We start from the raw sequence: 25463 nt of genomic DNA, 5'->3' as shown, positions 1-25463 counted from the left end.
GGCGAAATATGTCTGAAGTCTCAATCGAATCAAAATTTCTAGCATCCGGTTATTCTAGTCTACATAATATTTATTGCGCATACTCTCCCGATATGAATATGCCGTCACCGTTTGAAATGAAATGAAATGAAATGGAGTTTAACGTCCTACTGTTCTGCTCCTAACCTGGGCTAATGAAGACGGGCATACGCCATACAGTGTGCTATGAGGGAAATTTTGCCCGGGCAGCGGCGCTACGGCCTACTCTTATATCGAATTCCAACTGCCAGGGGATCTTTTACGTGTACGCCAATGTGTACACGGGACCTCGGGATTTCGTCCTTTCCTAAAGACTAGACAGCTGGCCTTGTCAGGACCCTCCGTCGTGCACCAGGCGAAACCACGTCGGAAAATCTCGATGAACTGTATAAAGTGATTTATATTCAATTTTTAAATTTTTTATTGTACTTTATATTCAGTTATGTTCGTTGAGATATAAGTGAACAGTTCAAATTGAACGGAAGTCATTTTTGCTGGCTAGTCAATTCCACACGAGTTTTTGGGGTGTTTTTTTTTTGTTTTTTTTTCCTTTTGTGAATCAGCCATTTTTAATTACTTTTGCATTGTCCTATGGGATATGTTTTTCTTTTGTCATTACAAATGACGCTCAAGACCATTATGTCTATAGAAAACACGAGTCGTGTAGTGATTATAAAATCTTCGATGTGTCTTAAATATTGGATATTAGGATCACATCAATATTGATTGAAATGGACCAATTGTGAATTCTAATTCAATTTCCAATATCATGGATACTATTGAGTTAGAGGTTTGGCCTCTTTAAGCAATTATTGAAAATGCACGAGAACATTATGCCGTGGCCTATATCAATATATTACGCAATCTCTTACTAGAGACTATTAAACATACATTATGCAAGAGGTAAATCTGTCTATTGCAGGTCTTTCTTAAGGCCTGAAATGTTATCTAAATTATTAATTAGACATTAATTAACTTATCCAGACCATAATCAACTCTAGATGGCATAGCTAGCCTGCGTTCTTAAGTGGATTGTGAGCCGATTTACTGCATAACTTTCCTTCTCGATTAAACGATTAATTGGGTAATCGAGACTATGCTGTTTATCGTACTAACTTTAGTAATGATGACCGAGGCTAGGCAGAAATTTCATTCGCTTAGTTCTTGGTTCATAGTCGATCAATTTGAATGAAATTTTCAGCAAATTGCCTTTACATTATCTAGTTTTTAACTATTATAGCTAGAACTGCTAACTCGTTATCGAATCTCCCATAATGTATCTTTAAACAACTTAAAATACAGACACTAAACCGCACGTGCATTTCATTGAAATCATCACGCTAGTCCCATATTTCATTTAGTCTAAAATAATGTACGATTAGCACATTGCCCGTACCAGTATTTGAAATAATGATGCGCCAACATCAAAGGATGACGTCACATCTGTATTTCAAAGATATTTTATTGATATTAAAGCCCATCCATGGGAAATTGTGTTAACCCTTTAACTTGATTTATAAACCATATTCGTGTGTACATTAAATTAAGTTCCAAATCTGGTTTTTGCAGCAAAGTGCATACTTAACTTGACACATATAAAATAATCTTAGTCGGAGGCACATTAATCCTTACTCAGCAGATTTTCTTATAAATGCATTTCTTTGCCCACTGTCAGCAAAATTGTGTTGACAACTTTAAGACACGCGGCTTTACCATGTCATTCGGGCTATTTACTTTATGGCTCTATAACACTGTATCTTAAATAGGCAAATGTTACAGTCAACCATTTTTTCAGGTGTATTTATTCACTATAAATCGCTGAAGATTCTATGCTAGTCGTCGTTTTGTTTTCCTAAACACACGATTAATATTGTGTAAGAGATGGAAGCCATCATTGCTATGATCTAGAAACAAGACTTCAAAATCTATCAAGTAGTCAAAAGATTGATTCAGTTTCGCATTCAAGATTTGATTTTTTTATCTTGTGTATTTGGTATTATTTCTTTTGAAATGTACAGTTTAATTTTTAAATATGTTCTGTTGTGTTTAAGTATGTACTGTTGGTATATTATGTCTTGTGTTTTCATTATGTACTGTTGTATATGTTTTAATTATGTACTGTTGTTCTATGATTTCTGTTTTAATTATGTACTGTTGTTCTATTTTTTGTGTTTAAAACCTCGATAAAATCACAATATTCTGAAAAACTAATCTGTAATAGGAATATCAGTCTAGATATGGTTCCATTCCGTTCAGTATTTACAAAGATATGTGGAATTGAAATTTCATCGAACTATGCTGTTCGCTGTGTAATATATGGATAGACCCGTTTTAAATCCGATTGAATCCATGCCGGGACATTATCTAGAGTTGGTATTAACTATTAAATAACCAATCACATATTAGCGTGATATTTTAGCGAAAAATGCCAATGACTCATAGAGAATACCAAACAGGGGTTGATGGCTTAGTTGGACAGAATCATTCATTGGAGTGAATGGATGAATTGTGATGTAACGTCCTACTTTTCTGCAGTGACTGGGTAAATGAAAGCAAAGGTTCTTAAACGTGCATGCAAAGGTCTACACCAGACATCGTTTTCTTCGTTCTATCCTTTCAATTCCTTATCAGACCCACCGTCCTGTACCTCTGACAAGGCGAAAACAAGCCCGGACAATCGCGAGGAACTTTCTCGGCCAAGACTGTGAGCGAACGCTATACCTCCAGTGCTTAATGCTAGGTTCCCACTATTACGATTCGTGCTACGATTGAAATCATTGTTTTAATCGCGGAGCAATCGTGGTGATCCTATCAATCTTATCACATATTGTGGCCAACCTAGGTCATTTCGGGACTAACATATGGTTCAATTTTATTTCAATAATTCACTTTCGTGCACGGGTCTTTAGCAGTGGGAGGAAACCGGAGGACCCGGAGAAAATCCACGGAATCGAAACCACACCAGTTGACTCAATGGCTAACCATTCGGCCATTCAACCCCCAAGTGAGCACTAAAGAAACACCAAACGTACAATGAAGTCGCGTGCCCTTCCCCTTGACACTGTGAAGATGGCATAAATAACAAGACGGGTTTAACTTATATTGTAAACATTATTTAATAATATTTTTCAATGTTAAAATGAAAAATGAAAAAGAAAAAAAGAAACAACACTCGATCATCAGGATTCAAAATCCCAGGTTTTAAATTACAAAATGACAAAATAACAAACAGACTGTACATATGTTTTGAAATAGTATGTTATTATAAATAGTTTATGATTGGTAAAAGTTTATATATTATGAAAATAACCACACCAAAGTTCTAATAAAACTCTTTCTCCTTTAAACAGAATCGCTTTATATTCTTTATACATGTATACATGTAAAAAAAATCGAAAACTATTTTCAATGAAAAAAACAAAATCACCGTTGTCTCGTTCAAATCTCTATGGTAAAGTGGCGTTAAAGCGACAAACTGAAAACTATTGAATGGAGGGGATTCCGTTGGCGTATGATTTTGTGCTGAACCATTTATTGGATTTCTTTTCTTACGCGGAGTAATAAGGGCAAATAACAAAGTGCGTTTTATTCAGAGGTTCTTACCTCAAGTACGTAAATAGCCGAGGATTTCTCTTTTAACGTTTAACAAATAGCTTCGCAAAGTACTTAATTTGACTTAACGAATAAAAACAAAGCTATAATGGAAAATGATATACAAGTTCTACACTTTTTCTCTGTGTGTTTCCTGAATTTTTGCTATTTGAAGGAGAAAGAATTCTAAAAACGTTTGTAAAGAAATAAGTAATGATATAAATTAAAGTAACACTGACTAGCTAGCTACTTAAATAATAACTACTATTTTCAAACTTAAACAAATAAATAAATAAACTTGACTAGCAGTATCCCTCACGCTCGTTAAAAACTTAAAGATCATTTCAAATTAATTGCACGATTTATAAAACAAAAGACATTATAATGGTATCACAGTAATAAAAAAATGTTTGGTGATATTTCTGACAAATTGCATAGAAATTATGCAACACAATTAGGATGGCCAGCAGACTTTTTGAATGGACAAGCGACCATGTTATATGACATCCAATTGAGGCTTTCTGTCGGAATAAATTGAAGGATCCCTCTTAAACGCCATCATGGTATGTGCATAGGTCGTTGTTAGTTCTCGGATAAAGGCACTTTTTTTTAAAAACCATCGTTTAGTATATTTTAGAACCACACAAGGTAAGATGTATATATTATATATACATTCTTATCAAATGAAAAACTTGAAACAACACGGGAGATAACTCCTTGAGACTGTTTTATATATATACGTTACACCCGATATGATGCAATCCTTTGGTTAAGGCTAACAAAATAACTAGGAATAAACACTCTAAAACATAACGTAGATTCTAAATTACTTAAATAATGACGTTGATTTCAACTTCAACATCCTAAGATTATAAATATTAAATAAAATAAATAGTTTTAGCATATATAAGTCTATAGAACTGTTTAAAAAACATCACTCTCTCATTCTGAAAACCACATATTTTAAGCAGCCTAAGATTTCTCAAGTACTTCCAGTGCGATGAGCAGTGAATAAAGACTAGAAAATTTCTGTGTACTTCCGGTAAGTAGTGATACAGTTGGAACAGTAGCAAATGGAAAACTATATCTATATCGGTAGTAGTCACAACAATCCAGGTCATTTAACATATTCAATTTTCAAAATAAGAGAGTAGAACTATTGACTGTATAATTGCCTTATTACAGTATGTTATGACACAACCAGAATATCATGAGCAGAAATTGATATACATATATATTATGTAACATTCGGATAATTGGAAGTAATATACTCGATTGAACTACATGTACTATTATAAAATCGACGCCAGAAGTTAGTTTAACAGACAAGAGTCTGTGGAATTTTCTAAATAAGCCTATTACCTACAGTATCTTATGTATTAACCATCATATTATGAGGTGAAATTGATAGCACTGGTGATTAATGGTAGTTTTACTAGATTAAGGTTATATCATCGTTTTTCTCACACAGGTGTGTTTCTTTTTATAAAGCAAAGTAACTCTGCATGCATGGTGAACAATGATAAGGTGCGCCGTGCTGATTAGGAAGTTTTAAAATACGTTAGTTTGTGTGCTAGAATTTTGCGACAAGTGGAGCATTACGTTAATCCCATACACCGAAGAGTATTATTTCCACGATTGTCATCGAACTACTCTTTTCGTAATTCATCCGCCCAAGTGCCACTAAGAATGTAGGCATTAGCACATTAATAAGCTTGAGGTATTAGACAGATAAAGCCAGTATGCTGGTTAATGAAGTCTATAAGTCTGGTCATTCGAGAACTTGTTCTAGGTTAACAATGAGGATCAAACACATCCTCGAAATTAACTATAGTATCACCATTATGTATATATAATAAAGTTATGATAAATACAAAACTAGCCTATCTATTGTCTTTATAAAAACAAATCTTTAATCACAATGAATCACATATTGCACGAGACATGATAAAATAAATAAAATAAATATCATATTATATGACATTATTGAAACTAAAATCTAGAGATATGGATGTATGCTACGTTATCTTATCATCTATAAATCATACATTAAATATTATTATTCATAAATGATACACTAAACCTTATTATCTATCAATCATAAACTAAACCTTATTATCTATCAATCATAAACTAAACCTTATCTATAAATCATATATTAAATCTATAAATTATAAAGTAAATCTATATAATCATTCGGAACACCCAGTTAATTCTTTTAGGTTCTCTTCAAAGCGAATCCGTTAGTTCGTGGGGCTTTACGTCCGCTTTCACCTAAGATGATATCACAGGAAGCGAATCCTCTATTCTCGGCTAATTTATAGTCATTTTCGTTCTTGAAATGGCCATGGATGGTAATAAGTAGGCATATATAGGTTATTTACTATTATTGTGTGATCGGCATTCCGTTTTAATATTTCACAATCAGGACTCACCATTGTGATAAAAAGAATTAACCGAATGGTTCCAACTATCGCTATTCTACAAATTAAATAACTCTAATGTCATAATTTGATTTGACTCTGATGTCATCTAAATCGCTACACAAATTTGTAATTGGAAGCACTGTTTTGTTTGTTTGGCATTTTTCAAATAATTTCAGAAATTGAATTAAACACACTGTGCTGGGTTTATTTTATTGGCATATAAGGACTATTGGAAAATATTTTTTTTTGCATACAGTAATTATTCTTAAATACGTCATTTTCTTTTTAACCTGACTTTTTTCCCTACAGACATGTCATGACCATCACTGAAATGTTGATTTTAAAGTAAGCGTGTCAATCAATAAACTGTTGATTTGCACGTTTCTTCAAATATAGTATCTCAAAATATGTGACGTAAGTCTCATTCTCTACAAAAATATGGAAACCAAAATGTGTAATGGGAATATCGTCGTTATGGGCAACAACAGTGTTTATTGTTTTATAAGATATAGCGATACAGATCACAGATAGACCTAAAGGTAAAGGTAAACGACCTCAAAATGTGCGCAAAAAATCCCAAAACCTAATTTAAGAAGGAGGGCGTGTTATTAACATTTGGAGAAGTATTTCAAAGGAACTGTGAAAGAAAATGAGGATTAGTAATTTGACGAATCTTTAACTCCTCGATGGTTAATGTTCCGTTTGAGTTAAGTTCAGTTGTTTTGTGCATTTGTAGATTTAAAACAATTTGTGTGTATAAAGAATTAGGACCATGCCTAAATAGAAAGCAGACTATTCGTACAACACTGTAGTATGTCCATATTATTGGTTTCATGTCTATGACACGCATCTCTGTAAGATTTGATATGCATGCTTACTGTTGCCTGTGGCCACAATACTAATAATGGACACTCTATGTCATCTTCGTTCACCATCGGTGCTCTTCAAATAATAATCATACAATCAACATAGATCAGTCAATATTCATTCGTTAGCGTCGCGACAAGCCTTAAGACTCACAACGTCTTTCACAGGCTAGGAACGTATCTTCGGAATGATTCGGAAGAGATCGGATAGCTCCGTAATGCTTAAGGGACTTTTCCGGGGAACTGATCGTGCCATTTTCCTCAAGGAACGTAATTCACGTGTAACCCATCTGAGGGGAAACTCTGTCTACTCGTAAAATGCGAAGGACGACCCTTGACACATACAGCAGACCATTCGTTTTGGACTGGCCGAAGAAGCAACTAATCGCCTATTCGCATTACATGGTCACACTCGTTCCCATATGTCAGAAGTTTTAAGATCCTAATATGGCCAAAACTTGACTAGACATCTTCAACCTCCTCGTGTCCGTTGTTAATGGATGTGTTCCGAATCTGTATGGACTTTTTCCCGCGATATATATCCCATAAGCCCGATATAATTTCTGCTACGACTATATCACTGGAATTTTTACCTATAAGTCTTAACGTAAATACTCCATCATGACGTAAATATTCTAACGCAAAACGACTGGCTAATTTTTTGTCTGGTCCAGAACCTAACCTGTCCATTATTTTAAGGAATTTTTTCACATATTGCATCCTTGAAGTTGGGAACACCATGTGCCATAACCATACGACAAAGGAATAACAGGTCATAACGGCAGCAAACACAAACCAAAACCACATAAAAATGTAAATTTTTTCATTAAATAAATTAATAGGTAGCACACATTGAACAGTATGTCGCTGTACATTGGCTAATTGTCGTATATCAAAATCACATAATGTAACTCGTGGAAAACGATGTGATGCTGTCCAATCCGTTCCCTCGATCAGGTCTTCCAAAATTTGGAAGCCATAAACATTGTATTCCGTTCCTAGAAAGGCGTTAAGCATAAATAGTTGTCCCACTGCGTTCGATATATAAAGAACTTTCATTAATAAATACACAGCTACAAGATAATTCCCATAACGCTTTCCGCATAATAACGACAGCTTAGCTGACAGGATATGACGTAATTTAACACAGCAAGAATGTCTGCTTTCCCGTTGGTTGTCAAGGCAACGATCAATATGGCGAACGACATACTTTATGGTCCTCATCCGAACTTCCGGACTTTCGTACTGTGCGTCTGAAGCCAGGCTGACAATTCTGTCTACGTTGATTCCAGATTGACCATTTAGTAATCTCCAAATTATACAAGGAAGATAAAACATCAAGGCTTGAATCAGAAGCACTACCGGCACCCATTGATAATAAGTCAACTCTCGCTCTTTGCGAAATGAATGTTCGACGGGAATCTGATTTTGGAACTGTATATAGTATGTATTAGAGATCCAACATATATTGTTAGTGTAGTCCACGTGTGCTCCTGTAAATTGGGCTGGGCACCAACATCGTATAGGGTCACCAACATATTGCCGAGCGCTAACCACCACTGTGAATATTATAAGTATACCAGTCGTGTATAGATGATTCAAACGGTCCACCAAGTCATCGTCGTTACGAACCTTGACATTGGCTACTCTCCCTACCGAGCCAATAATACTGTCCATCCTGAAATACAAAAATTGAAAATTGAAATGACCAGAAAACAAAGTTAATGATATATTTTAAAGTAACTCGATATATACAATGTACAATGTTAATGAAACACCACGCCATCCAGAATCTTCTTGATGGCCAAATAACTGTGAATCAACGATTTCCTACCAAAACGTAAACGTTAATGTTTCCGTAAATCAAACTTTTATCTAAACCAATGCAGCCGTAATGTAACACCATGTCAATAATAAACATTGCAGAAATCTTATCCAAGATGCATCAAATATGTCTTACATATACATTGGTTGGGTTTGGGGGGGGGGGGGGGTAACCATAAAAAACGTGTCTGTGATCAAACAAGGAAATACTCGTAGGTCTTATAAATATGATTCAAAATTGTGACTTAATACATAATAAAACTGGAAGTCTCTCAAAAACCTTGGTGCAAGGGTTCAAACAAATTTAAATCAATACCATAGAAACAAATTAAAAACAAAATGAAAAACAAGGAAAATAGAGCACAGGTAAGTTGGTATTTAAGGGGACAAAATGTAAGAAAGTGCATGGTCTTTCGAAAGATCTGGAAAGCTTTCAGGAAAGTTAAACGTATACTTTAGTTGAAACTTTAGCATCTTTACATCCATGATAAAGGATCAAGTCTTAAACACAAAATGTATGAGGGTTTTCGGGGTGACCTGGATTTCGACTAAGGTCATGAAGCACAAATTAAACCGTTATGAATTAAATATGGGTGCACCAAGTCCACTAGTACAATGCATATTATCAAATGCACTATTCTGACTTAACAAAATTTATTCATATCATTATTTAAAAATAATATGGTATTAATAACGATAGGGTAACCGATAATCACAATAAATTGCACTCATTGTGCCATTTATATGGTATATTTATCTACTAAATGCTCTTTTCTACAACAATTGTTGTTCACAGCATCACGATGTTATTTGATATTTATAAAAAAAAAACATGCCCAGTGCGAAGCTAATGATGTACCAGGAACTTTATTATCACGTTTATTGTGTTAAATGATCGTTAAATCGTATATAATGCTTGTCAAAATACTATTATGTTCGTTCAGATATTAGCTTTCAGAAAGTCCTTTATATCATTTATTTATTTTAACGGCTTAGGATAAGTGGGAGTTTGAACATTTATTATCACGCATTAAGCTTCGATTTCTTTTTAACTTTAATAAGGGTGATTGTGCGTATTTGTCCAATTTTGCACGAGGGAAATACGCTATTCAGTGCGTTATATGAGGGAATACACAATGGCATACACCGAACGACAATACACTTTTCAGTTCAGGCCCTTCGCCCATGACCAGATCCCGAGAGATCGAGGACATTTTTCTACCTACATCAGGAACGAACGAGTTAGTAAGCAAGTGTCATTCCCATCATGCTATACAGAGAGAGAATGTGGTTTCATGTCCATCCGACACAAACTAGGTCATTTCGGGGCTAACATAATATGGTTCAATTTTATTTCAATAATTCGCTTGCGCGTAGGGGGTCTTTAGCAGTGGGGGAAACCGGAGGACCCAGAGAAAACCCACTCCTTGTCACGTACAAGCGGGGAGTCGAAATCACGCCACTTGACACAATGGCAGGCGTTATGACCCAACGCGCACACATTAACCCGAAGAGTTTTTAATTCGATTTATCTATGGCTAATTAAATTTCAAATTGGCGGTTTTTGTCGGCTTTAGCCGCTTGAAGTTCAAGCAAGCCGATTGGTAAAACAATGAACCGGGTATAATAAATCAATCTACTTTCGGGTTAATTATTACTTGTTGATAAGTGGCTGAAATGAAAAGAAATGAAATGGGGTTTAACGTCCTACTGTTTTGCTCCGAACTGGGCTAATGAAGACGGGATTAAGTAGCCAATCAACTGGCTTGTCGGCTACAATAACAGTTATACCTTAGTGAGAATCGGCCATTGGTTCATAATCCGAGTAATTAGCACATGTAACGGTAATATTGATAATTCGGTAAAAAAAACAACCCAAAACAAGCTTGCAATTATTCATAACAGGTCCAGTAAGTTGCCTTTGTGAATAGCCACGTTGCGATGGAAGGAACCCAGGAAGACGATCTCGGCATAGATTGTGCACCTCGCTCGGGAATCGCGCGTCTTCGACGAACCGTATGAATTCCAGGTACCGGTAGAGAATAATTGGATCATAAATTTAAGGGTTTCGCTGACCAGTTGTTAGTTACATTTAAATCTTAGTTGAATATAATCCTCCAATAGAACACCGAATACACCTAGAAACAGCCATTAATAATCTATTTTTCCGACAGAATCTCCAATGCCGAATCCCCCGATGACACGTGACGTCGGTTGGAGTTATGTCAATAAACCAGCGATGCTAGTTTTAGTTTTAGATAGCGTTTACCATTATGATTTTTTATTTCATGAACATGCTGACAGAGGCTTAATTTTAATAATATTGACGTTATTATTATTGAAAGCTATATGGCAGAGCTATTTTGTCGAAGTCTGGTTACATTAAACGGAATGGAAGTTTATAATTTTAAAACCCACGTCCTACCGGGACCTCATTTGACCCAATAGTGGCCGGTTCGTTTCAAAATGGATTAAGAACCCTGCATGATAAATATGAATTCGTTCAATGAGGTTATCAAATTGAAAAACAAAACGGAATAGTTATAAAGTATTTGTTTTCGTGATGAATTTTTGTGTTCGTGCATATTTAGACTTTTTATGTAGAATTATCATCCCGATCTACGGCAATTCTACTTTGACCTTTCAACTTGGAGGATCCCACCTGTTTATGCGAAGATGGCTTATCTTTGCCTCTGAATTCCAGCCATAGCCAGTCGGTTTACTTAAAGGGTACATGCGTATATAAAGGCATAGTTTGCGATATAAAATTCTAACCGTAATGTCAATGTTCATAAGGTCATTCTTCAATTGCTTTATGGGAACCCCTTTGTGGAGCAACCCCTTCTGTGTCCTCTACTATACATTAATAATCTAATAAAGTACAACCAAACTCTTGCACATTCAAGAAATGCGAAGTAATATTGGGTGATTTAAATAGATTAAACAAGTCTATGGTAGCACACGTCATTTCACAACTAGCAGCTATTGGGGGCAAAGCTGGGGAAGTAATATTGGGTGATTTAAATAGATTAAGCAAATCTATGGTCGTACACGTCATGTCACAACAAGCAGCTATAGGGGGCAAAGCTGGAGAAGTAATATTGGATGTTTAATAAGATTAAACAAATCTATGCATGGTCGCACGCAGCATATCGCAACTTGCAGCTATGGGGGCCAAACTGGACATGATTAAATGATAAAGAATCCGCAATGTGATTAGAGTTAGCGGTCACATACTTCAATTAATTTGATAAATTATCGATGACATTTATACGATGTATAAATATGATTAAGGAGGTTTATATAGACCACCGATGCGTGCTTATTATCCGTATATATGGTCTAGATTTAATAATAACCTAACTTAATACGTTCTCTTATACTGCAGACAAACGAACAGTCTGATAAATTAGCTAAGCAACACTGCCTATTACACTGGACAGACCGGGGTTATCCACAAACTAATAAGTAATATAACGTCTGCTCTAGTGAGATAGCCAATCATATTACATAGATAGCTAGTTGTCATTGGGGAATTCTGGGAACTGTCATCACCACCGTGATGTACGTACTAATCACAACAATGATTAATAACATGAATGAGAATGGGATATTTTATTTCGCGGAATGTTATATCAGGGAATTGATCGAAGTAAAGTGCATATGGTGTGTTCATGGGATAAGTACAAACTGTGTATACGAGTTGACGCATGCAGATTAAAAAGTGCGAAACAATAGACGGCACAAATTCGTAATTTGAAATATAATATGGCGTTACAACTTTCAGAGTAGATTTTATAAACGTAACTCAATAAGGTAAAGCTTACGCAAAATTGCGTCAAATTCAATAATTGGAAATACAAGATGTGTTTTGATTTAGAAAAAGAGTTTAGGTTTGTTTTATTTCCCGTTATAATCCGTGATGTGGAACACGTCAAATTAAAGTAGGGTGCGGATCCTTTAATAAGCCACGTTCACCAACTCAAATACGATGTTGTCCGAATGGTAAATCTTATTAGCGAGTCTGATCAGATTTATTCAGTCTGGCTGGTATAGCTGTTAATCAAAAACACATAAGATGAAATCAAAACACGAAGAGGCATGTTTATATAGTCAACCTTTAGGGTTTTTTTTAACTCGAGTGTTTGAGAAGAAAGTCCTCTTAATTGAATTTCTCATTATCTAAACCTGCTTCACAAGCCCTTCTCTAATTTGAAGAACGCGAGTTTACCTTCTTGAATAATCCTGCTCAATAAAACATCAATAAACAACCAGACATCATCAACCCTCAGCCTTAATTAGCTGCGGAGTCAAGCAAATTTTATATAGATTCAAGGCGATGATAATTCAACTCTGTATATTGCAACTTGGATTCTAGTTCATTTCCTTATTTAACGATTTTTCAGAAAGGCAATTCATAGTAAAACATAGATTTGAACTAATCTAAAAATGACGTGTAGCTGCTGAGCTGAAATTTAAAAACTGGATTAATTTGTCTGCGAGGTTAGATCGCATGGTGACGTGTGTTAAGATAGTTAATATACCCAGATAGTCGTACAAAGGCCCTATTTATATACCCTATTTATATGACGTATATTACTACATGGAAACAGGACAAAATAATAACTGTTTACCTTACAGTATGCACGAACGCCACACTTTTATAGCTTAAATAAATGCGTTTGTATGAAACAAACTTATATTGACCATAACTTATATTTTAAATGTAAGCAAAGATTGTGGCAGTTCACTTGATAGCCTACTACTAACGCTTTTCGAAACGTGGCTCATCTTCGTCCAATATTACATACTGAAACTGCTGTTGCTTGTTTTTGCCAAAATATTAAATTGGATCTTGCTAATTTTTTTGCCAAATTAGCGCTATTACATACAAGTGGTGGTGTTACACCGTAAGAATGCAAAAATAGGTTATGAATTTTTTTCACAACCGTAAATTGAATTTTGCTTTTGTAAGATTAATTTGAAATATTTCATAGCCAAATCGGTGACGCCAACCTCCAGTCTAAATGTAAACAAAGACTTCATTTTAGTCCATCTTGTTCGCTAACGAACATCATTTTTTATAAGGAAATTTACAAAAGTATCTAAAGAAAAACATTAAATTACTGGAATTCTCAAGGTTTTTCAATTATAAGAAACCATAACAACATTTTCTACCTCACTGTTTACAGGTACGCGTATTGAAAGACGAAATTCAAAACACATGTTTGGTGTTAACATGGAATACTCCAAGCAAAAGATTTTATAACTAAAACAGTGATGTTTACATGTCGATTTCATCCCGGGGTGTACTAAGTAATATAGCACCGGTAATGGAATATGTAAATAACTGTAAACTATAGTACAATAGGTAAATAAACAGAAATAAAACGGCACGAAATATAGAACCATCTATCCTAATAAACAAAAATGAAACCAACAAAATATAGAACCATACTTCCTAATAAACAGAAAAAAACCCAACAAAATATGGTATACCAGAAATAAAACGGAACAAAATATGGTACCATCTATCATATATGCTGATGAAGATGGAGTGAACAATGTCTGATACGCCCAAAACTAAGATTGTAAATTTTATGACCAAAAGACACATATCTTACTTACCTAAGGCTGTACCTATAGGGAAATCATTTTTTTTAAAATGATATCAGTCCGTACAGTAACGTTATAATCCACAAATGACGTTTAAAACGTTATTAGATATTTTCAACATTATGAAGATGGAACTATGCAAATGTTTAAATATTTTATATTTGATATAACTTTGTACTGGTTGCCATATTATTAAATCTGAGTACTTATGTTTGACCATGATGTAGTTTATTAAAGGATCCACTGACTTTAATAAACTCTTTATTCACAGGTGTTATCTATAAGGTATTTATTTTCAATGTGTCTAAAGTTGGTGCTAAAATGTTTATAAAGCCCTACGTTAGGATTGGGCAGTAATATTTAAACTTGATGTACATATCCATTTATAGAAACAGTGCAAAATCGGTATAACAAAAAAGCGACACACAAAAATATAGTATACGAAACTAAAGTATACGAAACTGTTCCTTTAAGGGAAACCGCATAATATGGCACCTGTTCTACTAGAAATCAAAACTCATCTTCAATGTGAAGTAGATATATAATAATTTTAAAAATCACAGTATCAAAACCCGGTTTGATGCCAAGAACTATTTTGATAAGCAGACTTTTATCTGAAGATGGTAAACCTTTTTATTTAAGACAAGCTATAATACTTATATAGAAACCTACATATGTTCCCAAAATAGAAGCAAGAACAACTGGCGAATGATCTTGTAACAATTCGACGATTGTAAACAAAGCCAGTGTCAGAAGAAATGTCGACGAAAAGATTAGAGAGAATCAAGTTTTTTGTGTTAGTGTTTTCCCACATAGTGATGGCGTTATGGATACCCAGGCTGTTCAGATTATAGTTCGGCATCTTACAATAGACCAACGGTATCCTAAAAACCTGTCTTATGTTATTATCATCGTAAGAACAAAAACACACACCTACCAAAATATACAGGTATATGACGTCACTAGAGATCTGGTAAGAACGAGCAATGAACTTTCTTTACAGAACAAAGTGGTAGTTTATTTACGTGATGTATTGTATTTTTGGATTGTACATGTACGTATTAATATAGACTCGGGGTGTACCTTTTGATTTATTTTGTAATTACTGCCAGGCATGATTCAATCGTGATTAAAGAAATAACATATCTAACATAATTTCATCTAAATTCCATTTATCCTTCAACAAATATAAAGCCAAAATCGTAAATACCACTTTGCAATTGATTTACTCGTAATACTGAAACTGTTGATTTGATCAAATCTCGCGCGTTTTAACCCAGAGTTGTGAGTTTTCAAATTTTCAACAGTTGTGGTCAACATAGAAACTAACATTGTATATAGACCTACAACCGCTTACGCAGAATAATGACAATTTAATAGCACAAAGTATGCCACACCCTTGATTGAAATCCTATAAGCCTGATGAAACCCCTGTTAGACCTTTATCAAATAGGCTTTGTTCATTTAAGCGAAATTAACTCAATATTTAAATCGTAACCCCATATTAATAACTTCTGGAGACCGTACTACACGCAAACAAAACCGATAAGACAAACCTGCGGACAAGACAAACTGCATAGACATTGCAAGAAATAAACAACAACTACCAAACTATCGAGCTATAAAAAGTGTATTTACCATATAAATCTGTGATCATTAAACGTATATATTATAGCTTTCTTTTTCCAGGAACGAAACAGTAGTGTGTCTATATATAATGCATAATGCGTTTCCTGTAATTTCAATGGTAGTGAACAAAATAAACGACATTAAGGCATCGAACTATTTCACTCTCGTGGACTCACGGTTAGGGCTAAATGATAAGACCAGCTCAATTTTTCGTTATAAGTCATGAGTTGTAAAGAGGGCTAGCGCTAATCCTAACCCTAACCCTGGACCTAGCCCAATGCTATGTCAGTGTTTATGTGGAGACCTAACCTCTTCCCCAGATTCTTAAACCAAACCTACAGTCTCGCCAACAATCACGTGCCCTAACCTATTTACATCTCAGCGACCGTGACAATAACTGAGCTGGCCTTAACAAATAGATTTAGTCTAGACGGATAGTTGGCTAGATGGTGAGAAGGCTCATAGACTCGGAGATTATCCATTCTTAACCCGTAACTGGAAATGACCTTTCCTATTGGTGAATGCTTTTGCCTGCAAAGCTTCGGAGACATCCCGGAAATAACCGGAATTTATCAAGGAAAGTGATATTTAGCCTCTAAATGAAACAAAGAAAAATCAATTCTAATTATATAATCCACAGAATTGCACGACAATCTCACATTTGTCAATTTGTACAAATAATATTGAGTAATACTTCTCTATTCTCCTACATAAATGGTAATAATGAAAGCCAACAGTCAATTTAGCCCACAATGTCTTCGATTGTTAACCCTAATAAGTCCCGTTATCAAACAAGAGATTTTGACAAGGTACCAGTTTGGAATAACAGTCAAATATTTAAAGAGGCACGTTGATGGCAAATAGCTGGAAACCTTTTTCTTAACATTATGCCAACATTTTCAACCGTACAAATGTCAATTCTTGTGCGTGCGTTTAGAATTACTTTACCTTCCAGAATCCTCATTAACCTATTAATTGTACATGTCAAGAACTCGGTTCAAGAAATCAACGAATTACTGAGATTCGATTTGATGCACAATACAAATTGGAACATCGAACAGGAGTATTTCCACACATTTGTGTACATTAATATAAAAAAATACAAACGTACGACTTGGATTTTTAATGCCATATGGATACGTGATAGAAGATAACAAGTAGATTGTCTGTAATGTCAATAGAAACAGAGTCATCCAGTCAACACGAAATGCTGCCTAACGTCGACTCAATACAAACCAGCTCGTTTGGGGACTAACAGCTAGATGTTACATCAAGGAGTTATAATAAGACCGGAAGAATTTTCGAAACTAGACAAGGGACCTACTAGAGAAATTGATGACCACGTGAGTAAGCATGTCCGATTATTAAACTGAATTTGGTGAATATTAGACCTAAATTGTATTTATTTGAATTACACGCCATCCACTGACAAACGCACGAAGTAAGATCATTGCGTATATTACACATCCAGACATCGACTAAGAAGACCATTAAGGCTATTCCGTTACCACGTCTTGTATATAAATCATATTTACATGCCACGACACCGGAGTCGCACGATACTGAACGAGAAATGGTATTTGTTTGATATGAAAACTACTGACACATATACACCGTCAATACCATTAACCAATGTAGTGTCTGAACAACTCTTAAAGCCAGACTAACACAAGGGTAAAAGGTCGATTGGTCTCAGAAAAGAATTAACATCGGAATTGGTTTGGCCAATAACTCCCTTCAAGAGACCATTAACGTTGTTGTATAAACTTGCTACCACAAAGTTTTATTGTATGGAAACATGATCTTCAGCTCATTAAGTTAAGCGAATATGGAACATAGTGTAAAGTAGGTTTCGTCTTTTGTAACATCCACGTTTTACATGTATGTACCGGATAATGTTAGAAGTGCAATACATTTTTTCTTACTGGATAACAGAAATACACAATTTTACTTATTTGTGACAAATGCCAAAATGTTTAAAATGTTTACAGTCGTATATATACTATGATTCATTCAATGAGGGTTTCAATGTAAAACAATATCATTTGAAGTCCACATTTGGAGGGATGAGCCGACGGGATTAATCCCTTAAAACAGAACTTAATTTTTCAGCCCTCCCATGACAGGTATTAACCAGTGGTCCGAGAGAGCTCTTATTTTTCGGACAAGGCTTACTACTTTACCACATTACTGGATACACTTGTACTTTATCACAAGGCTATTAAATTGGTCATGTAAAGCAAAATATGGATAACAAACCAAACATGCTTGCTGAATGTTTGTCGTAAAAGTATATTGGATTGAATTTGTCTTTTTTGCGAAAGCATGACAAACATGCTAAATAATATGCTCAATATTATTACGTTATTAATTGAATTAATTAAACAGCATGTATCAAGCAGTAACCTCTGTCAAACCCCATGCTGAGGAGTCATATGGATTTAGAATAACCATAGCAAAATGAGATATTGGGTGATATAATATGTTAAAAGTTTATGATTTTGGGCAATAACGGACCAAAGGAAATGAACATTGCAATTACAACCGGTCCTCTAACCATACTTTAAATTTTAGCTGACATTTTATAAAGTACATTGATCTATTTAAATAATCACATTATTGTTAATATCCATACAGCTGTAACAGTAAGTAAACTGTTTCTAGATGAATAACCTGATTTCATATCACTTATTATAAATTGGAATATTAATAAGATACATGAGTTTACTGTATTTTACTTGAACTTGTTAAACAGTCCAACTCTATATCGGTTAAACCGGGTTAGGATTTTTGACAATGGTAATTGCTCTAATAATCGATACTAGAATTGAAGTTATAAACAATACATTGTAGGCTTTCATTTTTACTTTCATTACTCAGTTTATAGGCGGAATAAAATCTATAATTATTCATTATATCGCCTGCATAATAATGAACGAATTGTTATTAATTATCAGATCGTCTCATTATTAACTTAATTAACCATTTTCACGTCATTAAAATTTTCAAATAATTAGAAAACTATGTATATGTAATGACTTTCATTCAAATCGGCCACTCATTGGAATTTATTGAATGAAATTAATATAGATATTTATCAAAATGTTCGTAACGTGAGTACATACACATAAAGTACATACATCATTGAACATATACATGTAGATGATTACAGTTCTAAATATATATATACATATATATATATACACCCATGTATACACGAATGATGAGTAACGTATGTTACTGGCATCTGTTGAATGTATTTATATTTGAGAAATGTATATGAAATAAGTACATCACATTTATTATAAAATAAATACATATATTCTTTAATTTTAAGTATTTATAAGTTTCGTGACTTGTAATACTTATACCATACTTAAATGGTAATAGTAAATTTTAGTGTATATTATATATTTGTATGATAAGCATATATTTAATACCTTATGTTATACCTTACATTGGTTTCAACTGAATCCTAAACAAACTGATCTTATCATCCATATATTCATATCTCAAATATTATTAATAGAAGTAGATCATATTGAAAAATATAAATTTAAAAACATACATTTGATTGTAAAATAGTTAACGGGGGGTAGGGTATAAGCATAAAAAATACAAGTATAAAAGGAATATTACCGCAAAAACTCCATGTTTTTTTCAGGCTATGTGTGAGTCATAACTGCAGGTTTACATGCGATCAAATAACGTGCACGGAAACGCACACATCACACTTAGGAATAAACACAACTCTTTCGTACATAAACCCTTTAACGGCCGCTATCTTCCGGGTAGTTATTGTATACTTGGGAGCGACCATAGTCTGCCCGACCCCACGGGCCCATCACGTGATCAATAAACGTCCCAGAACCTTTAGTAATCCCAAGATGCCATAGACAGGAAAAAATGGCCAACAGAAACAACACGAATATAAAAATGGCGTCAACTGCACCAATTGTGATCTAGTTTGTTTCACATATGAACCAGATGCTACAATAAGGTAAGAACTCGTTTCTATGGTAACGAGAAGCCTGATATAGCACGAAGGGGGTTCTTAACTTGACTCGGTTAAACTTCGGCACCAACCACGTGGTATATGGAGCATAGTACACGTTGAAGCGCGAGAGAAGATCTATTCACGTAATAACATAACAGAGCTTGAGTTCATGTTATTCGATTCCGCACCTTTAGACGATCAGGCACCCACGTACGTTAGTACGATTTATCGGAGTTAAACACCAAAAACTGTTGTATATCATCTACAGATACGCGTAAACGTGTGTAAATTTCTGCTTATCTTTGTTTAGAGACGTTTTAGATGGTCATTCTGATAGTTCTGTGTTAAAAGATAGCATTACAGTTGGTGTACCATAATTATTTAATCAGCTGTGAGAGTTTCATATTCCAATTTATTCCGACAGTGTGCTCGTCAATTACGTTATTCTTTTACGTCACGAGATACGCAAATTTATAATCTCCTATTAGATTGTGATTATTATTTACTTCTACTAATTCTCTTGCAAACATACGGGTGTGGCAGACGTTCTTAGACAAATAATCATCTTTTGATGACAACAGCAACGTATATTTACATGATTCGTTGTTGAGAGTTTTGTACATGAAATAATATATTATTTTAATTAAGGACTATGATTAAAAGTTAGATTAGTTATAGGTTTTATCCTTTGTCATAGCATATATCTATTATATTGTTCTTTTGTTAGTATTTGTCGAGGTATAGCTGTACTTATTTGTATTGCATATCGAGGGTTTAGAACATAATTGTGATAAGTCACAATGCTTGATATATTGACTTATCACAATTATGTTCTAAACCCTCGATATATACTCTTTTATTGAATTTGGAAGCTAAATGTATAACAATGTAATTATGGATTCAAATCTCTATATGGATTACTTTAACGTTTCGCAGTTTTCCATATTCAGACCATAAAATTCTATTTTATTTTTATTCAGTGAACTATCATAACCATTAATTCTTTTTTTTTATTCAGTGAACTACCATAACTCTACATTCTATTATTTTATTCAGTGAGCTAACATAACTATATAAATTCTTATTATTTTATTCAGTGAGCTATCATAACTGTAAGTTCTTATCATTTTATTCAGTGAGCTTTCATAACTCTTAACTTCATATTATTTTGTTCAGTGAACTACCATAACTCTTAATTCTTATTATTTTATTCAGTATAATGTAAACAAATAAGTTGGGTTTTTTTAAATGTGATTAACTAGATCAAGTTTTCAATTATTGTGTCAACTATCAACAAAACTGTCATGTCAGCTAACAATTTAAAAACTATTAATTCCCGTTTTGCTACATAAAATGGAAACAAATAGTGTTTTAACTTAATAATTCAGTAACCAGCTTATGTTTTAATTCAATTCAATCAATTTCCATGTCAACAATCAATAAAACTGTCATGCCAAATATCAATAAATCTCTTATAGCAACCATTACTCTTCTATCCTGTATTGCCATATTTCTGACACCTTTTCCAAAAAGAAAATCTTTCGGTAATGTATATTCATATAAAACTGAAAAAAAGGCTCCAATGATTCACATATGTTGCAATAAATTTGAAAGCTTAAAAAAGGATTAACATATTAAATAAAAAAGAAGACCACCATGAAGACAAACACCTGTTGGCTATAGACTAACTATTAACAAGTATCTATTTCTCTGACTTAACAATTTACTAAAAGCCTTATAGTTTATTTTAGATTTACATTTACCATATCTTTTTCATCCAAAAAAAAAATCTACAATCACCTGTTAGTTAAACTTAGATGCTAGATATATACTCATTTCTGTTACATCACAAGTTCATACGTGAACCGTTTTATTTTTAAGATTTTATCACTAAAATTAGCCTTTCTATTTTGAATCTTTTAAAAACTTATATAACCTTTGTTTTCTATCAACAGTTTTGTTTTTAGTTTCTATTTTTTATCATTCAAATAAGACAAGGTTTGTCTGGAAAAAAATACAGAGGTATATATGCTTCTTACCTCACGTTTCCAAATAAGAACTCCATTATGCATTTTTGGGATTGCGTCATGGGGGAAAACAAAGTTCCCGTTAGTCATGCCCAAATACAACACTCCTTGTTACACCAACACAAAAATAAATTTGTATTGATATTCCAACACTGGTCATTTATTTGATATGGAGGCGATGAATGACTGGTATAGCACTATTGCTATTCCAGTTAATCCAAACATATAGAAAACAACTGACTTAGAATAGAGATCGGTGCTAGAGACAGATATAGGCGGGGTTCGGTTTTTACCTCCATGAGATGGGCGTTACACAATTACTACAGGTAAATGGATACCCAACACATGGTTCCAAGATAATGAAAATAAGAAGAACAAACATTGGAGACTTCTTGTAGTGAAAGGTCAGGTTGATCAGACAGGCTAAATATGCCCTGTCGGACTTCTATCACCTATTGGGATAGATCGTTTGAGATGTATATAGGAATTATTAGCCAAGAATAATCAACAATATGCCAGTGAAGTATTATTTGGACAGATGGTATCAGTTTCAGAAATCAGTTTTGATGACAGATTGAATCGCTTTTTGATGATTTGTTGTTATTAACTTGTGATTGGGTGCCACAGACAAGGGGAGATAATTCACAAAAGCAATAAACATTTAGTATCACACACCGTGTATTTTCGCAGTTCTAAATGTTACAAACAAAATATAAACCGTTCTCACAGCTCTTCCACATCAAAACACAAGAGTTCTTATTTAATCTACTGATATTTTCGCCTGGACGGAATTATTCGTCCGCCATATTGATTGACGTGAGATACACAAAGTGTCAGGGGAAAACCATAGCAGATGAAACGTTCTCAATTACGTTGATTTGATGGTTTTTGCAAAGTATGGTTACTATATTATGTTGCTTAGATCAGTACCACAATAAAACGGGTGGGAATGTATATATCGAGCAAAAAATATGGAGGTAGACCACCATTAATTTCTCCATTGATTTCAATGTTAATTCTGGCCTCTTTGCCCTCATCCAACGTTTCCCCAAATTTTCGTTGGGCTTAATGTTTTTCACTACAGAAAGAGGAACAAATGGTCACGTCTTTGCACTAAAATGTGTATGAGGTTGACCACCAAAATTTTGAGATACACAAACTTGAAGAAGCATACTAAAACATGTAAAGTTGCCGTACATATCACCGCAACCAACATGATAACTCCGTTTCAAAATCATGAATATTGACCAAAACCTGGCAGAAAATGTTAATTCAAACCTCTTCGTCCATTCTAGACCAAAAATCAACAAAAAATGGGCATGCAAAAGGGGAGAAAAAAACCAGAGAGAGAATTGCTATAAATAGACGAACTACAATTTAATGGTGGTCTGCATCCTATATACCATAATACTGAGTTGTTGTTCTTGATTGGGTTTCTCCTGTCTGAAGCTGGAATTGTACACTGTTTAAATTGGGCTGCATAACATAATATGTGGAAATAAAGGTACGTTCCCTCTTAATCTTTATAGACAATTTGCAAAGTTGCTTCAACACAATATATCGATAAATGTAAGGCCCTTGATTCTAATTTTCGATCAGAGATATTTACAGCTGTTGCATAACAATTTAGACTTAGCTGTTTTAGAATTGTTATGTTTATTCGCAAACGGAAAGATGATATCTTATTTTAGTTCATCAAAACAACGGTGCGCAGATGGTTGTCTGGATATCGAAATCAGTGCTCAACTCACAGTTGATTTAGAGAGATTTCTCTAGCTTAAGTGGAATTGAATATACAGTCAGAAATAATCAAGCAATGACCCCCTAAGGTAACTCTTGCAATCGATGGATTCATGCTGATCAAAGGTGGCGAAAATAAAAGATATCGATAAAAAAAATCTGACAAAGTAGAGGAAAGAAAATAAAAATTGTAAAAAGCTCTGTTTGCATTGTGGTCTTTAAGATAACAGCATCGCTCTTCATGAATGTTAATGATAAAAAGCCAGTATTTGTCCTACTGAGTCGAATGTTTAAGAATCCATTCTTATGGCGAACAATGTAGGCTAATCAGTCGAAGCTATAAGGAAACTAGAGCTACTATCTCATTTAGCTGCAAGAAAAAACAAATGGACAGTAATCGTCACGAAAGGGATTAGCAGATCGTCCTCGTTTTTCTGGCAATTTTATTAGAGAGGAGTTAATTAGATCTTTCTTTTATTGTTGTAGTTTTTATTGTTCTTGGCTTTGATTGATTTCTTTTTATTTTGTTTAAACTATAAACCTTCCATGGTCAACTTTTATTCAGAGTAAAGTGTAATTAATTGCAGGACTTCTGTTTTCCTTTGAACCATTTATTTTTAAGTGATATATTCTTAAACAGTAACAGACGTCCCTGGCCCCCAAACCGTCGAATATGAAAAATCAAGAGTTAATTTTTAAGCTGTTTAATTAATAACTTTCTCTAAATTAAGCCTTTATTTATAGTTTAAAACTATATGTGTATAGTTATCGTTGTTATATTGTACCCCAAACCCCACCCATCACCCCGGTAAGAGAGAGAGAGCGAGAGAGAGAGAGAGAGAGAGAGCGTAACGTCCACTCGACACAGACTAGGTCATTTCGGGTCTAACATAATATGGTTCAATTGAATTCAATAATTTGCGTGCGCGTAGGAGTCTTTAGCAGTGGGAGGAAATCGTGGGACCCGGAGAAAACCCACGAGTTTGGACAGGCGACCCCACTCCTTGTCACGTACAACCGGGGTATCGAACCCCGCCATTCCCCCACCACTTACAAAATAAGGATATATATAGTTCGTTTAAATATACATGTACATTTAAATAGTTATCGTTGTACAGAATACTACAAACCCCCGCCACCCCTCGTAATCTTCCATAATCTCACTCAGCCTAGAACACAAAACTTTAGAAGGTAACAGGTAATCAGGATAAACTTACAAATTTACAACGAAACGTAGACTGACAGTAAAGTGAACTTACCATACCAATGGGAAGTGTTATATTTAAATTTCTACAAAAAGAATAAGCCTACCCTGTTCGAATCTTAAATTGCCCGAGAAGTCTATTGAGGTTTTGGGTATCGTCTTTATATGACGAGCGATTTTATTGATAACGGAAATGGTATAAATAAACCGTTATGTTGTGTGGGTGGATCATACAGATGAGGCACGGCACAAGATACACCTTAACCTCTGTTATAAACACAGCTTGCATACTGGTGCATGAGTCATATTTTAAGTATGGGATCATTTGATACTGAAAAGTTTTATTGAGTAGGCGAATCATTTTGCAATTGGGAGGGATCAAATTTTATATACATGATGTTTATTAGTGCTTGGTAATAACCACGTTGTACAACCTGCCATTATTATACCAAGGTTTTGTAGGAGTAGACATCGAGAGTTTCATGTATCCAATCTGAACAAAACCTTTACAGTTTTACTGGTGTA

At 34.3% G+C, this 25463-nt stretch overlaps 1 protein-coding gene across 3 annotated transcripts in view; it reads right to left on the bottom strand.

Moving 5' to 3' along the window:
• Window positions 1–3125: 3125 nt before the first annotated feature.
• LOC126831786 (innexin unc-9) overlaps window positions 3126–25463 on the bottom strand; it is a 160676-nt gene continuing 138338 nt past the window's right edge. For 2 of the 3 annotated variants that reach the window (XM_056103483.1, XM_056103482.1), the window contains one exon: window positions 3126–8579. In XM_056103483.1, the coding sequence (XP_055959458.1) occupies window positions 7364–8579 (1216 nt within the window). In that variant the 3' untranslated portion in view covers window positions 3126–7363. Of the gene's footprint in view, window positions 8580–19609; window positions 19923–25463 lie in introns of those variants that run through there. The other variant, XM_050562431.2, reaches the window with a different exon arrangement.

This window comes from Patella vulgata, chromosome 9, assembly GCF_932274485.2.
Source record: "Patella vulgata chromosome 9, xgPatVulg1.2, whole genome shotgun sequence".
Classification (NCBI taxonomy): Eukaryota; Metazoa; Mollusca; class Gastropoda; family Patellidae; genus Patella; species Patella vulgata.
Note: the sequence above shows the minus strand (reverse complement) of the source record. Positions and strands in the feature narration are given on the sequence as shown.